General features: G+C 40.1%; 1 protein-coding gene across 3 annotated transcripts in view; it reads right to left on the bottom strand.

Moving 5' to 3' along the window:
* Positions 1–16939, bottom strand: part of luzp2 (leucine zipper protein 2) — a 157660-nt gene that overhangs the window by 33339 nt on the left and 107382 nt on the right. For all 3 annotated transcript variants that reach the window (XM_024399161.2, XM_024399160.2, XM_024399159.2), the window contains exons 6-7: positions 9699–9761; positions 4706–4768 (exon numbers count right to left, since the gene is read on the bottom strand). In XM_024399161.2, the coding sequence (XP_024254929.1) occupies positions 4706–4768; positions 9699–9761 (126 nt within the window). The remainder of the gene's footprint in view (positions 1–4705; positions 4769–9698; positions 9762–16939) is intronic.

Genomic DNA, 16939 nt, shown 5'->3' on the forward strand with positions numbered 1-16939 from the left:
TCATCCCCTTAGAAAGCACTGTCCATTTCGATGTGTTAGGCTTTTTAACAACATCCCAAATGACCTTGTTTTTCACTCAGTTTCAACCTGTTATTGAACTTCTTTCTTCAAATTCATCAATCAAAGTGAAGTGAGTTTTAAAAGCACATAGAGTTTTGATGATAAGTGTTTGATGTGATGTTCTATTGCATTTGCATTGATGTCAGAGTGGTTAGAGGGACAATAAAGCCCGGAGTACCAGGCCATTAGCGACACAATGGTCATTAGTGAGTTGGGCACTACCAACGCATGTCCATAGTGCATATGAGGAGATTACCGTTGTCAACGGTCATGTGGAATTTTACTGTGGTCATGACTCATGACTGCTGGTGTGGCAGTAATACGGTGACACCAACAGCCCTAGCCACCACCATACTTCACGGTAGGGATGGTGTTAGACAGGTGATGAGCTGTGATGAGCTGTGCCTGGTTTTCTCCAGACATAGCGTTTTGCATTTAGGCCAAAGACCTCAATGTTTGTCTCATCAGACCATACAATCGTTTGCCTTATGCTCTCAGTCTTTCACATGCCTTTTTGAAAACTCCAGGCGTGCTGTCATGTGCCTTTTTCTCAGGAGTGGCTTATGTCTGGCCACTCTCCCATAAGGCAAAGATTGGTGAAGTGCTGTAGAGACTGTTGTCCTTGTGGCAGGTTCTCCATCTCAGCCAAAGAACTCTGTCAGAGTGGTGATTGGGTTCTTGGTCACCTCATTGCTCCGTTTAGTTGGATGGCCAGCTCTAGTCAGAGTCTGGGTACTTCCATATTTTTTCCATTTCCCAATGTTGGAGACCACCGTGCTCTTGGAAACTTTCAACACTCTAGAAATTGTTTTATACCGTTCCCCAGATATATGCCTCATCACAATTATATCTCGAAGATCTACAGACAGTTCCTTGGACTTCGTGGTATAGTTTCTGCTCTGACATGCCCTGTCAACTGTGGGACCCTATAGACAGGTGTGTTTCTTTCTAAATCATGTCCAAACAATTGATTTGGCCACAAGTGAACTCCTATCAAGTTGTAGTGACATCTCAAGGATGATCAAAGGAAATTGGATGCACCTGAGCTCAATTTGGAGTGTCACAGCAAGGGGGTGTGAATACTTATGTTTAGACTTTGTCATTATGGGGTAATGTGTGTAGATGGGAAGGGGGGGAGTCTATATTTGTTGAATTCAGGCTGTAATACAACAAGGGGTATGAATACTTTCAGAAGGCACTGTGTTGGAACACAGTAACAGCTTCTTTCTATAATGACCAAATAAAATATATACCCTAATCACCAAGACACAGGGTCAGCAAGATGCGTAGCCAAATGATGAAAACATCAGTAGCCTAAACATCATTGTAAATGACAAGTAGCCTTGATAAATAGTGAAAATCATCACAAAAGCAATATGTGTCAATATGCCCATTATTGTTAGCTCGTAAAATAGTCAGTTATTGTCAGATTGTGTTCAGCTGTTGACACAAATATTCACACCTTTCACTTGCTTGACACATTTTGACATACAGTACCTTTGTTTGGTTGTAGTGCGTAAGAGTATCCAGTTCTCTCTTTATTGTCTCCATCATCTTGTCATTCTTCAGCACTGTTGCACAACTGCTGTGCAGGTGCCTTATTTTGCTCAGAGGGAGGGAGCTCCCAACTCACTTTGTTCATGATGCCGGCCAATGACGGCACCAAGAAATTGTCCATGGTGAAATTTCCAAGAAATTGTCCATGGTGACATTTCCATGGTGACAATGTAAGGTTCCACAAGCTTCATCACCACATTCTCCAACAGTCGCTCACCTGATTCCCGATGTGGATCTTTTCCCATATATTGAAAGTCCTTCAACATGTACAATTATGCACACTCTCACTGTAGCCTAGCGAGTAGACTGATAAGACTGTTTGGATTCTGTGGACTGATATAGGGTACATACACCCCCCCCTCCCCCTCATTTGGGTGGTGGAGCGTGAAAACCCCAGCAGCGTTACGGTTCTTGACACTAACCGGTTCTACCATACCCCGTTCAAAGGCACTTAAATCTTTTGTCTTTCCCATTCACTCTCAGGTACACATACACAATCCATGTTTCAATATCTCAAGACTTAAAAGTCCGTCTTCAACTTGTCTCCTCTCCTTCATCTACACTGATTGACGTGGATTTAAAAGAGTGACATCAATAAGGGATCATAGCTTTCACTTGGTCAGTCTATGTCATTAAAAGAGTTCTTAATGTTTTTGTATACTCAGTGTATGTGTGAAATTAGTTTTGGTTTAGGTTCAGTTTCGAGGCAAGTATCGGGGTGATTATCAGCTGGGCACTGCACTTTCAACTGTCGGAAGGGGAAGGGGCAATGGGGGACCTCCTAAAACTGGTTATAACTCCAGTTCTGTTTGTGATACTAAGCTTCTAACACCGACAGTGTGTTATATATACTTATTTAGGAAATATCAAGAACAGAGGGCATGTAATGAAAGATTAATACATGTTTTAAATTCAAGAGCAGTCAAAATGACTGCTTTAGCAGTTCTAGTGTTAAAGAGCAGATGAAATGTGTCCTGGAAATGCTCTTGTAAACACCAGGTGAATCTATCTTTTGTGACGTCCTCACAATGTTCTCACCAGACTGTTCCAACAACCTAATGAAACATTCTGGGAACATTTAAAGAGCACATTAAATGTCTTACAGGAGCGTTCTTGCAACATCAGGCAAATGTTTTATACAAACATGCTATAATCATCACCAAGAATGGACAGTTTTTGTGTTATGAGAACATTTGCCGCGACCTAACGAATGCTCTGAGAGCTTTCACTGAACCAATTTTGGTTTGCTGGGAAAACATTACTGGTACATTGTGGTAACACATTACCTGGAAACCTAATGAATGTTTCTCTCCGAATGTTTGTGAGACCTTTATCATCCTAATGTTAGATAAAAACCCTAACTAGAACTTAATTGGAATCTTCAATGATGTTCTGGGAAGGTTCCCAGAAAATGTGTTTTTCTAGGAAGCAAACCATGAAAATGAGCCACACAATTGGAATGGTGTCTTCTCATCAGTTACAGTAAAATGCTATCATGTATGAATCATGTGAAGCATTAGCAATAAAGTATTTTTGTATTTGTACATAACGATGCCCAGCCCTTATGTTCACTGCAAAAATCACTGCAGTTCTATAACAGTCACGCCCAGTGGCTTATTGGCAAAGTCATCAATAACTACATTTATTGATTAAACCTATAGCTGACCTCAGCATCACCACTGCAAAGCTGAAAAAACATTGAAGTCAGTGAAGTGTCTGCCTCTTACTGTCTGTTGAAGTGAATGCCTTTGGTCAGGTCTTACACATGACTAAACAAGAACTGAAGACTGGAATTAAATCAAAAGTAGCCACTTTTGTCTACTATATCGCCTGTGTTTAATTTTCTAAAGGCCATAATAATTTTTAGGTTGAAGAGTTGGAACATTTTTTCAGGGAGATTGAAAAATAAGGTTGTTCTGGATGAGCATCCCTGAGAGATTTGGGGACAACGATTTCCAACCTGTGACACAATCCCCCACAAAAAGTCCATGCATCCTTGAGATTGAAATTGAACGGTCGAGAGGACCAACTGGACAATATATTCAAACAATTTGCTATTGGAAGCATTAAACTCAGCGGGGAGGATTGAGCCCTTTTCTAGCCACTGTCATTATTCCATCTGACAGAGCTTAAAAAATGACAGGTCTGAGGGATCAAATCTCGCATTTATGAAATGGTAATAGGAGGCACTGTGGCAGAAATGTCAACTGACATTTCTCGACCCAGCCCTCCAAACAAAAACTGAAAGGTCAGCCTATGTCCCCGTAAATGCCAATGATTATTACATGAATTCTTAGATACAAAAAAATACACTTAAAAAGGTCAATTCTTCCAATTAGAATGGGATTATAATGTGTAGTTGTGTGTAAGCGTATAGTTTACTTTATGTGATAGACCTGTGGATTTTTTTCACTGCTGTGGGTTACATTTTATTGTAGATGGTTTATGATACCAGAGCTTGTAGTCTTGTCCAGGTCTCCTTTATCTCAATAGGTCTTCATGGATTGCATAAGGATTCATTTATATATTTAACACCATATACTGATTTATGTATACTACTTTCCAAGGAATTTGGCAATGCAGCATAGATCGGACTTAAATTTCAACAATATCTCAGAAAAGGTTTGACATCGGATAATGTACTTTTTGGTTGTGGAAATGGATGCAACACATGACAAATTAGATTTATTTTTGGAAAGGGGCTTATTCACTTCGGGGATGTGACAACAGTGTAAATAATGTGTGGCATGTCAATGACAATAGGAGTTGACAAGACAGCACAAACAGATCTGGAACCTGCAACTTATCTGTCCAAAGCTGTACACATCATGAAACCAAAGGAAACCTTCCAGGGTGGTAACAGAATAATGCACGTTGCACTGACTACAGTATAAGAGGGGAAAGCAATTGTGCAAAAGCCTGTGAGTCCTCTGTGTACTGGCCATCCCTTCCATTGGAAACTTACTAATCGCAGACTCAATTAAGCCAAGTGGCCCCAGATAGGATCTTCTTTTCAGGGTGGACTGGAGCACCTGTTTACTCCTGGTCTGGTACCATAATAAAGTAGCCCCTTTCACTTTGCGCTTACCTTGAAAATTAAATCCTTTTTCCCGTACCGCAGCTCTTTCAGTTGAGCCTGGATTTTTTTAGACTGCAAGTAGAAGATAAGAAAATAAGTGTTAGCTTATTCAAATAGTGAAATTGGTTTTAGATCACGTAGAAGGATTTCGCCGGATGCAGCGGAGCACACCTTTGTGCGTGTTACTTGGGCAAAGCTCCGGCTCAAAGGAGGGACCTACAGAGAGCAAGAACATGTAAAATCTCCCATTCAGTGAACTGCAAAGCCCACACAATTATTCAGTCATGCACTGGCTACTTGCCCACTGTCTAAAGCCCTATTCCCACTCCACACAACCTTTACCACACATGCAGTTCCCTGGTAGCACCCCTCCCTTCTCATCTGGATGGCGACACACACTCACACATACAGGCACACACAGAGCTCAGACAGTCTGCAAAATACATGGCTTTCCCTGGCCTCTGACTTTAACTGCAGCACACATGTGCACAAACACACACGGTACCCAGCTATCCCTGCCATTACACTACTATTGTTACACATCGGTAAGCTCATGGAAGCACATGGGGGTTGGTTCCCTGATGCTGGAGATTACAGTTAGTCCTCTGGGGGCCTTTGCACTAATACGAGTTTAACAGGTGTTTTCGTCCTCCGGGAAAGTAACTTCTTTAAACAAAAGTTGGATAGCGTGAAATGGCAGAAAGCCCTATTTTAAAAGAATACATAAAAAGCACAAGTTTAAAAGACGACATAAAAAGGTGAGAGTGAAATGAGGTAAGGGACAGATCAAATTTTACTGGGGGGAGGTGTGGTCCAAAATAGTGAAACTTTTATTTTTGCTTTGGGGGCACAGGGAAGGGTAATGCATTTTTTTCCCCCTGGTTTACTTTTACTCTTCTGCTCATATTTCCCCTATAAACAATGGCTTGACTTACTTTTGATATTACCCTAATAAAGATTAGATACGTTTGTGAAGGTTTGGTATGGTGTGGCTATTATTCAGCTTAAATGACTTTAGGCCTATGATTTGAATATCATATGGTGAACACCTAAGCCTATTGGCCTTTGCATGCAATGCCCTCATACATTTAGTGCTAAAATCTTTGAGAACTGAACAGTGAGGTGGACAACTATTGTTTTAGGAAAGTAGCCTAAAACCCCTCCCAAAATATAGGCGATAAAGTTTTGCATATGCTACATAGTAATTTTGTAATTTTGGCTGTTTTTATAGGACACGTAAATGTGGCTCATTTGGCCAACATCCCTTGTTTAGTGATGCTGCTGGCTGCGCCAGGTTGGATCTGAATGCATTTGGATGTCCATTACATTTCTCAAATGTCCGGAAAATGTCAATATTCCCTCTCATGTTGTCCGGCGCCAAATTTTCCTAAAGGAAATTATGAAAAGGCATATTGTTTTCATTAAGATTTTAGAATACTCACATGAAAATCTGTCGCCAATTGGATGGAAACCGAGCTATAGACACCCTAAAGACTCTGATAAGTGTGCAAGTCCAGTGTCACTTTGATTATGCCTGCACTTCATGGTTCACCAGCAGCCTCAAACATCTAAGCTACCAGCCAAACAAGCTTGTAAGAAATGTACTCTCCCCACATACTCATCTGGAGGTTGAGCATTTTCTTCATCTCTATCTCTGTAATGTGTCTATCTATGTAATTGTATATGTATTTATGTATAGAATAGGGACCGCAATCCTGGTCACTTAAAAAATCTTTGAGTATACAGTTAGAAGTTTACATACATGGAATCATTAAAACTTGTTTTTCAACCACTACACAATTTTCTCGTTAACAAACTATAGTTTTGGCAAGTTGGTTAGGACATCTACTTTGTGCATGACACAAGTAATTTTTCCAACAATTGTTTACAGACAGATTATTTCACTTATAATTCACTGTATCACAATTCCAGTTGGTCAGAAGTTTACATACACTAAGTTGACTGTGCCTTTAAAAAGCAAGGAAAATTCCAGAAAATGATGTCATGGCTTTACAAGCTTCTGATAGGCTAATTTACATAATTTGAGTCAATTGGAGGTGAACCTGTGGATGTATTTCAAGGCCTACCTTCAAACTCAGTGCCTCTTTGCTTGACATCATGGGAAAATCAAAAAAAAAGATTGTAGACCTCCACAAGTCTGGTTTATCCTTGGGAGCAATTTCCAAACAACTGAAGGTACCACATTCATCTGTACAAACGATAGTACGCAAGTATAAACACCATGGGACCACGCAGCCGTCATACCACTCAGGAAGGAGATGCGTTCTGTCTCCTAGAGATGAACGTACTTTGGTGCAAAAAGTGCAAATCAATCCCAGAACAACAGCAAAGGTCTATATATATATCCACAGTAAAACAAGTCCTATATCGTCCTATATATTGTGGGAAGGTTGTGGAAGGCTATCCGAAATGTTTGACCCAAGTTAACCATTTTTAAAGGCAATGCTACCAAATACTAATTAAGTGTATGTAAACTTCTGACCCACTTGGAATGTGATGAAATAAATAAAAGCTGAAATAAATAATTATCTCTTATTATGTGACATTTCACATTCTTAAAATAAAGTGGTGATCCTAACTGACCTAAGACAACTGTATGTGTATTTTTTTAAATGACAATTAAAATCAATCACTCAATCAATCCAAACTGTACAGCGGAAAATTGACGAATGCAAAAAGACATCTGTTACAAAACACCAAAATGTCTAAAATACTGGGTAAGCCTACAAGGTAGGGATGTATTTTCTGTTTGTCGAGATTGACATTTATTGTGGTGTTGAAAATGCAAACAATGATATTGAAGTGCCCAAAGTCAGTATACTTTGTTTGTTGGTTGTGTGGTACATTAGCACAGAAACCTGTTGATGGAAATTGGTTGCCTATATTTTATATAATTATCAAAATCAAAATCTTATCAAAATCTTGAAAATCTGATTTCCCCCCGCCGGATCTGATCGTAGTGTAATGAAACAGGCAGGGAGAGTGAGCTCGTCTGTGGTGGTCGAAATATCAACCTTCTGGCCAGTAGCCCTCGGTGGCATCGAATGTGCCACAAAATCATGCTGTGGCAAAGTTGATATCCATGTCTATAAACACAGGGTTGCAGTTACTGTTATTTCTTATCATAAACATTATTTTGAGTTAATTCTATGAGTGGGGAGGAATTTAAATTTATTTGACAGTACAAGGGGAGGGTAGTGTGAAAATATTTTTTACTTTGGGTAGAGGGGTGCAATTTCTTCTTATGACGCCTTGAGTTGGACCAGTTCCCCCCCCCTCCCCTAGTACATTTTGATCTGTCCCTTAGCGTTTCATGTTTTGTTAGTTTGTTTAAGCTCTTCAAGTTTGTTTCAACTAGAATAAACTGGGCACTGAATGTCAAAAGTGAGTTGAAATGGTAACCCAAGGACAGTTAACTTTTCATTGGTCTTAGACTTGAGTGATTGTTATTAACAACCAATGTTGTTAATCCATTTTGTAACATGTCGAAGTGCATGCTCTGAGTACATGCCCTGGTAATCCATCTGGCCCGCGGCCTTGTGAATTTTGACCTGTTTAAAGGTCTTGCTCACATTGGTTACAGGGAGCGTGATCACACAGTCGTCCGGAACAGCTGGTGCTCTCATGCATTCTTCAGTGTTGCTTGCCTTGAAGCGAGCATAAAAGTAATTTAGCCTGTCTAGTAGGCTTGCGTCACTGGGCAATGCTCAGCTGATTTTCCCTTTCTAGGCCGTAATAGTTTGCAAGCCCTGCCACATGTGAAGGGAAATCTTAACTCTACAGCATACAATAACATTCTAGACGATTCTGTGCTTCCAACTTTGTGGCAACAGTTTGGGGAAGTCCCTTTCCTGTTTCAGCATGACAATGCCCCCCATGCACAAAGCGAAGTCCATACAGAAATGGTTTGTCGAGATCAATGTGGAAGAACTTGACTGGCCTGCACAGAGCCCTGGCCTCAACTTCATCGAACACCTTTGGAATTAATTGGAGCGCCGTGCCCGACCTCACTAATGCTTTTGTGGCTGAATGGAAGCAAGTCCCCACGGCAATGTTCCAACATCCAGTGGAAAGCCTTCCCAGAAGAGTGGAGGCTGTTATAGCAGCAAAAGGGGACCAACTCCATATTAATGCCCATAATTTTGGAATGAGATGTTCGCCAAGCAGATATCCACATACTTTTGGTCATGTAGTGTACGATCAGCTGATTGGCCATTGAAAGTGTCCATTGACAGCAGGATCAAGATGATAGGAAGTGTACCGGTCAAGCTTTGAAGGGTTTTGGTTTCTCTTCAGTGAGTATGTTACTGAGGAAAGAAGTATATATGTCACACCTCCCTCAAATGACTGGAGAAGCTGCTGGGACTTGATAAAACATTGACTTTTTGAATAGACAAAAATACACACAGGGAAAAGCCTAATTGCACACAACATATTGTGTTGCTTATCGTCAGCATCCTCGAAAAACCTTGTATGTCCATATTTGCCTATTTTTATCCTTTTTTACATAGACTGAAAGTAATCATTCCCCTCCATGTGCTGTGAAAGTTTCATGACTGTAGGACCAATCAAAGCAATTCCAAAATATCACACTGCTTTTTCAATTGCTGAAAAGTGAACTGTACAAAGTTATCCAAGGCGCCGCTGGTTGTTTTTGCTGGGTAGGCTGTTCTAAGGGGCTTGTGTGCAGGAGAGATTCAGCCATTTGGGATACTATTAAAGTTAAACAAAAAGTGATTATTCATTATTAAAAGCTAAAGATTTTTGCCAGCCTTCATGACAAGCACTCTTATGAAGGCTGCAATGCCAAAATATATATATTTTTAAATAATATATGCATGATCAGAGTAAATGCATGTAAAGTGAGGGACAGTCTAATCAATGAAGACTTGGGCCCCAATTCAATCCAACTGAATTATGACCTTTTTTTTTTTTTTTATTTTTTTTAAACCTGTTCATCTGTGTGATTGAAAGGGCTTACCTCTTCTGCATGGACATCACACAGTTTGTTGCCAGATAGCAGTTTATTTTTCAAGCTCTTGTTCTGCAAAAAAATAAAAATAAATAAAAAGGTGGTATTAGTTAAGGGTTGATGAGAGAAAATCATTGATAACATTTAGTAATGGCTTGCACTGCTTTTCTGTTTCATCCGCAGTGACAAATGTAATTACATTAGACGCTCATACAAGCGAGTTTCGATTCATCAGGCCTAAGTATTGACTACAGAACACATTTACAACAGCAAATGCATTCATCAATGATCTAATTAGCTAATCCAGAGCCTATTCTTCAACCACTCTCTGTTTAACACATGCAGTACGAGAGTAACATGACTCAACATTGACTAATCACTCATGAACATGAAGCAATAGAAATGACTGATAGCATGAGAGAGACATATACAGGTGCACTATTGTACAACATTGTTCCTTCACTCACACAGATTCATCAGAACAACATGTGCAGGGACACAACTCAGAGCAGTGGTGCTGACTGACTGGCATGCAGTAAGAGGTAAGAGGTGGCCTTACAAATAACAAGTTTTCTGTACCAGGGAATAGCCCTCTTCCTTAGAATTGCTACATTTGTTGGTCATAGAAGTATAAAACATGTTGGTTCCAATTTTGGTTTTGGGAAACTGGTCAGAATTGAAGAAATTATGGATGGCTCTAAATAAAGGGAATTCTTGCTGGAAACCTTTTTTCAGTCTTCCAGAAATTTGAGACTGGGACAGAGGTTCACCTTCCAGCAGGACAATGACCATACTGCTAAAGCAACACTCGAGTGATTTAAGGGGAAACATTTAAATGTCTTGGAATGGCCTAGTCGAAGCCCAAACTTCCAATCCAATTGAGAATCTGTGGTATCATAAAGATTGCTGTACACCAGCGGAACCTATCCAACTTGAAGGAGCTGGAGCAGTTTTGTCTTGAAGAATGGGCAAAAATCCCAGTGGCTAGATGTGCCAAGCTTATAGAGACATACCCCAAGAGACTTGCAGCTGTAACTGCTGCAAAAGGTGGCTCTACAAAGTATTGACTTTGTGGGGTGAATAGTTATGCATGCTCAAGTTTTTTTTTTAATCTTCTTGTTTGTTTCACAATAAAACATATTTTGTATCTTCAAAGTGGTAGGCATGTTGTGTAAATCAAATGATACAACCCCCCCCAAAATACATTTTAATTCCAGGTTCTAAGGCAACAAAATAGGAAAAATGCCAAGAGGGGTGAATACTTTCGCAAGCCACTGTATCACTTTTTCATTTATTTTACTATCTCTCCCGCTTTTCTCTTTCTCTCTATGAAACACACACACACACTCTCTTACACACAGAGTTAATGAGGTGGAATGACAGCGCTATGTGATTCAATGAGCTAGAATTGGCCGGGATTCCAGTCCAGACACTTACGCCTCCTCTCCTCTCTAAAGAAAGGGTACTGTGGCTGGGAGAAATGGCAGCTGTCATACAAGGTGACGTGTGCCTGCCTGAGAACAGACCCACAGTGAAATTTTGATCCAGTAGAGCTCATATGTCATGCAGTATTATGCTAAATGAGATCCAGTGAACCGCAAATGTCATAATATATTATGAACCAAGTGTTGCCATATTGGGAACCATGCATGAACTTTATGATAAAAAAGTGTGCGAGACATTACTGATTATGATCATACTTTCCTCTATATTTATGGTTCGCACTTACATGAACAATATCATTTTATTTGTATGTATCCTTTTTTTCCCTCGCTGTATTAATCAAATTAATACATATTTTTGTTTGACCTTTTAAGCTGTTCAGTGTGCTTATGTATTGGTCATCAAGCAAGCAATGCAGCATGACTATTGTAAAGCACAACTAAGATATAACATTAATAAGTGCTTTAGGGGGTGTCTGTCCAAATTATTCTGACAATTTTGTGAATGGAGGGGTAGATAGAGGACCACCTTATTTTCTTCCTCTTCAGTATATTAAAGGGATACTTCAGGATTTTGGCAAGGAGGCCCTTTATCTACTTCCACAGAGTAAGATGAACTTTTATGTCTCTGTGTACAGTTTGAAGGAAGTTGCTCACTAGCATTAGCTCAATTGCTAAATAGCATTAGTGCAATGACTGGAAGTCTATGGTAAATGCTAGCATGCTAGTCGATACCATAGACTTACAGTCATTGCATTAACGCTAGTTAGCATTGGTGTGGAAAACTACCTCTAACTTCCTTCATACTGGATGCAGAGACTTAAAAATGGTATCCATGAGGTCTGACTCTCTGGAAGTAGATAAAGGGCTTCATTGCCAAAATGCCAAAGTATCCCTTTAAGGTTTCATACACAATATGACAAATTCTGTGATGAGATTTGACATTTGGACTTATATATTATAATTCGCTACAACAACAAAGTTTGAAGTTCAGGGAATCCAGGCTAATCAGCAAAAAAATGCTGCGGAAATGCCTCAAGGTATCTCTCTCGAACTTGTTAAAGTTGCAGGTGCAGATGCTCGCTAGAGGATGATTGGACGAGACACGTGTCACCCTCATCTAAACGGTCACCAATAAAAGCATCTGGCAGACCATACTAAACTTCCATTTACCCCTCAGGACTCTTCATACACTGTTTCCGCCTGTCAGAGTGATCTCCTTCACACTCGCTGCAAAGAGTTTGAGCAGCTTATGGATCAGCTGTCTCCTACAGAAGCTCCACTCTTAGCGACTGTCATATCAAAGCGGAAGCGTGGTCTGTGTCGATCACTCAATCATTCTCTAGCCTTAATCCTAAAATGCACATCCTCAGCCCTAAAAGTCAATTATACAAGATGAGTTTACAGCGAATTGCAGCCATACAGATTTTCTGGTGACATGATCGATTGAAACGGATCCTTGGAAGGGCTGATGTGAAAGGAGCATGGTTTGTAAATGACTGCAACAAAGAGTTATCTGCAAATGCAAATGGCCGCATCACACTCACGGACACCACATTTTAATTCCGTTGCAGTGAACAATCGATCCAATCTCGAGTCGAAGTTTAAAAAAGAAGAACAAGAATAAGATCAAGAACAAGACCTCTACGGGCTAATATTTTATTCAAAAAGGAAAAACATGTAGCTTAGCTGAGGTCTGATTCTAATTGGAGAGGAAAGCGTCAAACCTTTTAAGGGAATTGGCGGAGTCAAGGTCTTTACAAAGAGCTCATCAGAGCACCGGATCAAGTAGAAACTCAGACGTCATTGTAAATAAGAATTTGTTCTTAACTGACTTGCCTAGTTAAATAAAGGTTAAATAAAATACATGTAAAAAAATTTCCTGTTTTATACTCTTAACAGATCGCTTAACAAATCAAATTCTTGGAGAGAAATACAAAATGGTCGCACTTTACACTAAGGGGTGGTTTCCCGGACACAGACTAAGCCTAAAACACACATTTATTGGAAAATCTATTGATGGTTTTTAGTGCATGCTTAATCTGCATCTGGGAAACCACCTCCTTGTGTGCAAAAAAAATATGTAAATACAGTATAGTTACAGCGTACCAATTATTATTACTATTACCAATTGAAATGTATATGGCGATACATAGTTTGCCACAAAAAAAATCTTTAATTAGAGGAAAAGCTGATGGCCTTCAATGCCAGACCTTTCTAGCTACGGTATCAACATGGGCCCTGCCTACAAAGTGTCCCTGATATTGAAGAAAAACACGGCTCAAGATGAATCAGCATCTGCAAGGCCCCATATTACTCATTAATATGGTAATAGGGACAGATGCTCAAGCCAGGGTGGCCCACTATCTACTCTCCTGTTTGCATATTGATCTCAAGCTCCTTGCTAATTCAATAAGGTACTGGCGATAATAAGGGAATAAAAATAGTAGCCACAACCCAGTTAAAGTTGAAGTCAGAAGAATACATATACATTTAAACTCAGTTTTTCACAATTCCTGATATTTAATCCTAGTAAAACCCTGTCTTTGGTCAGTTAGGATCACCCCTTTATTTTAAGAATGGGAAATGTCAGAATAATAGTAGAGAGAATGATTTATTTGAGCTTTCGTTTCTTTCATCACATTCCAAGTGGGTCAGAAGTTTACATACACTCAATTAGTATTTAGTAGCATTGCCTTTAAATTGTTTAACTTGGGTCAAACATTTCGGGTAGCCTTCCACAAGCTTCCTACAACAAGTTGGGTGAATCTTGGCCCATTCCTCCTGACAGAGCTGGTGTAACTGAGTCAGGTTTGTAGGCCTCCTTGTTCGCACATGCTTTTTCAGTTCTGCCTACAAATGTTCTATAGGATTGAGGTCAGGGCTTTGTGATGGCCACTCCAATACCTTGACTTTGATGTCCTTAAGCCATTTTGCCACAACTTTGGAAATATGCTTAGGGTCATTGTCCATTTGGAAGACCCATTTGCGACCAAGCTTTAACTTCCTGACTGATGTCTTGAGATGTTGCTTCAATATATCCACATAATTTTCCTACCTCATGATGCCATCTATTTTGTGAAGTTCAGCAAAGCACCCCCAAAACATGATGCTGCCATCCATGTAGTCTGGCTTTTTTATGGCGGTTTTGGAGCAGTAGCTTCTTCCTTGCTGAGCGGTCTTTCAGGTTAGGTCTCGTTTTACTGTGGATATAGATACTTTTGCACCTGTTTGCTCCAGCATCTTCACAAGGTCCTTTGCTGTTGTTCTGGGATTGATTTGCACTTTTTGCACCAAAGTACGTTCATCTCTAGGAGACCGAACACGTCTCCTTCCTGAGCGGTATGACGGCTGTGTGGTCCCATGGTGTTTATACTTACGTACTATTGTTTGTACAGATGAACGTGGTACCTTCAGGCATTTGTATATTGCTCCCAAGGATGAACCAGACTTGTGGAGGTCTACAATTTTGTTTCTGAGGTCTTGGCTGATTTCTTTTGATTTTTCCATGATGTCAAGCAAAGAGGCACAGAGTTTGAAGGTAGGCCTTGAAATACATCTACAGGTACACCTCCAATTGACTCAAATTATGTCAATTAGCCTATCAGAAGCTTGTAAAGCCATGACATAATTTTCTGGAATTTTCCTTGCTGTTTAAAGGCACAGTCAACTTAGTGTATGTAAACTTCTTACCAACTGGAAATGTGATACAGTGAAATAATCTGTCTGTAAAAATTGTTGGGAAAATTACTTGTGTCATGCACAAAGTAGATATCCTTACCAACTTGCCAAAACTATAGTTTGTTAACAAAAAATGTGTGGAGTGGTTGAAAAACTAGTTTTGATGACTCCAATCTAAGTGTATGTAAACTTCCGACCCTCAACTGTATATATGCAGATGACATTTCATTAATTATAACAGGACAGGAAGGATATATCTCTGTTCTGTACTGTAATTGATTAAAAAAAATGTATTTCCCCAGACGTAAGACACATCCTAAAAGACAGGAACTTCTGTTATTATACGGTTCTTTTAGAGATCCATTTATTTAAGCCTTTAGAAAGTCAATACCATTGGTTTGTCACAACGAGATTACAATGTATCTGAAATCTAAGAAAACGACTTCCGTCTCGTCTCAATGGCATTGCAGAGTGTAGTAAAAACACAATAAGAGTGGACAAATTACAAATGTTGTGTGATGGGATATGACAAAATTAGGATACCACTCTGACTTACACAGTAGGAATGAATGAACAGATGAACCCTCTGTATCTAGTGAAAAAAGACACCCAAAGATGTTGAGATATTTTTCATGACACACCCGGTGTAGGATATAGCCAAGACTTGAAATGTCAAAGCTACAGCCGTCAAAGTAGTTCTCAGACGTCACTATCCACTACTGATGACCCCTCTGTATCAAGCTACAATGACACTCAAATCTGGAGAGATAGATCTGGCACAGGAAAAAGCCAAGACTTCAAATGTCAACACTACAGCGACCAACTGATAGGGAAGCGCTGGCTCTACATAATGTACTTCCAAAGTGTTCACAGAGCCCATTTCCAGTGCTTCTGACTGCCAGCAGAAATCTCAGAGGTTCTGCCCAAACACAACTTCAATGAACTGTGTAAAACATTTTCAATTGTAACTCTCCCAAAGACCCATGTTTATTTTGAGCTTGATTTAAGTACAATTCGACTCCCTCCTACATAGGTCATGCTACTGGAAGCCTTTGTTGGCATAGTGATTGGTGTGATTCTGTGCCTTGCAAGTATTTTTAAAGACGCGATTGAGGATTTATACTGAACAAAAATATAAACACAACATGTAAAGTGTTGGTCCCATGTTTCATGAGCTGAAATAAAATATCCCAGAAATTTTCCATGTGCACAAAAAGTGTATTTATCTCAAATTTTGTGCATACATTTGTTTACATCCCTGTTAGTGAGCATATCTCATTTGCCAAGATAATCCATCCACCTGACAGGTGTGGCATATCAAGAAGCTGATTAAACAGGATGATCATTACACAGGTGCACCTTGTTCTGGGGACAATAAAAGGCCACTCTAAAATGTGCAGTTTTGGCACACAACACAATGCCACAGATGTCTCAAGTTTTCAGGGAGTGTGCAATTGGCATGCTGACTGCAAGAATATCCACCAGAGCTGTTGCCAGATAATTACATTTTTAATGTATCTACCATAAAGCACCTCCAATGTAGTTTTTGACCAACCAGCCTCACATCTGCAGACCACGTGTAACCACGCCAGCCCAGGACCTCCACATCTGGCTTCTTCACCTTCAGGATCGTCTGAGACCAGCCATCCAGACAGCTGATGAGTATTTCTGTCTGTAATAAAGCCCTTTTGTGGGGAAAAACTCATTTTGATTGGATAGGCCTGGCTCCCCAGTGGGTGGGCCTGTCCCCCAAGTGGGTGGGCCTATGCTCTCCCAAGCCCACCCATTCATGTGAAATCCATAGATTGAGCCTAATTATTTTTTTTCAATTGACTGATTTCCTTATATGAACTGTAACTGTAAAATCATTGACTGTGGCATACAAAGGACTGTATCCTTTCATTGCCTCATTTACAAGTCATTTAGACTAATCTGTTGTACAACATTACTGTAAAGAGTGCGCTGAGAGTCGGGAAGCAAGTTCAGGGAGTGAATACGTTTAATAATGTTGGTGACAGGTGTTCGCCATAAAGAGCAGCCAGGTGACCTCCTGGTGACCTAGAGGCCGGAGAGGGAGCACACGTGACAGTACCCCCTCCACGACGCGCGGCTCCTGCCGCAGGACGC

Source organism: Oncorhynchus tshawytscha, linkage group LG12 (assembly GCF_018296145.1).
Source record: "Oncorhynchus tshawytscha isolate Ot180627B linkage group LG12, Otsh_v2.0, whole genome shotgun sequence".
Lineage (NCBI taxonomy): Eukaryota > Metazoa > Chordata > Actinopteri > Salmoniformes > Salmonidae > Oncorhynchus > Oncorhynchus tshawytscha.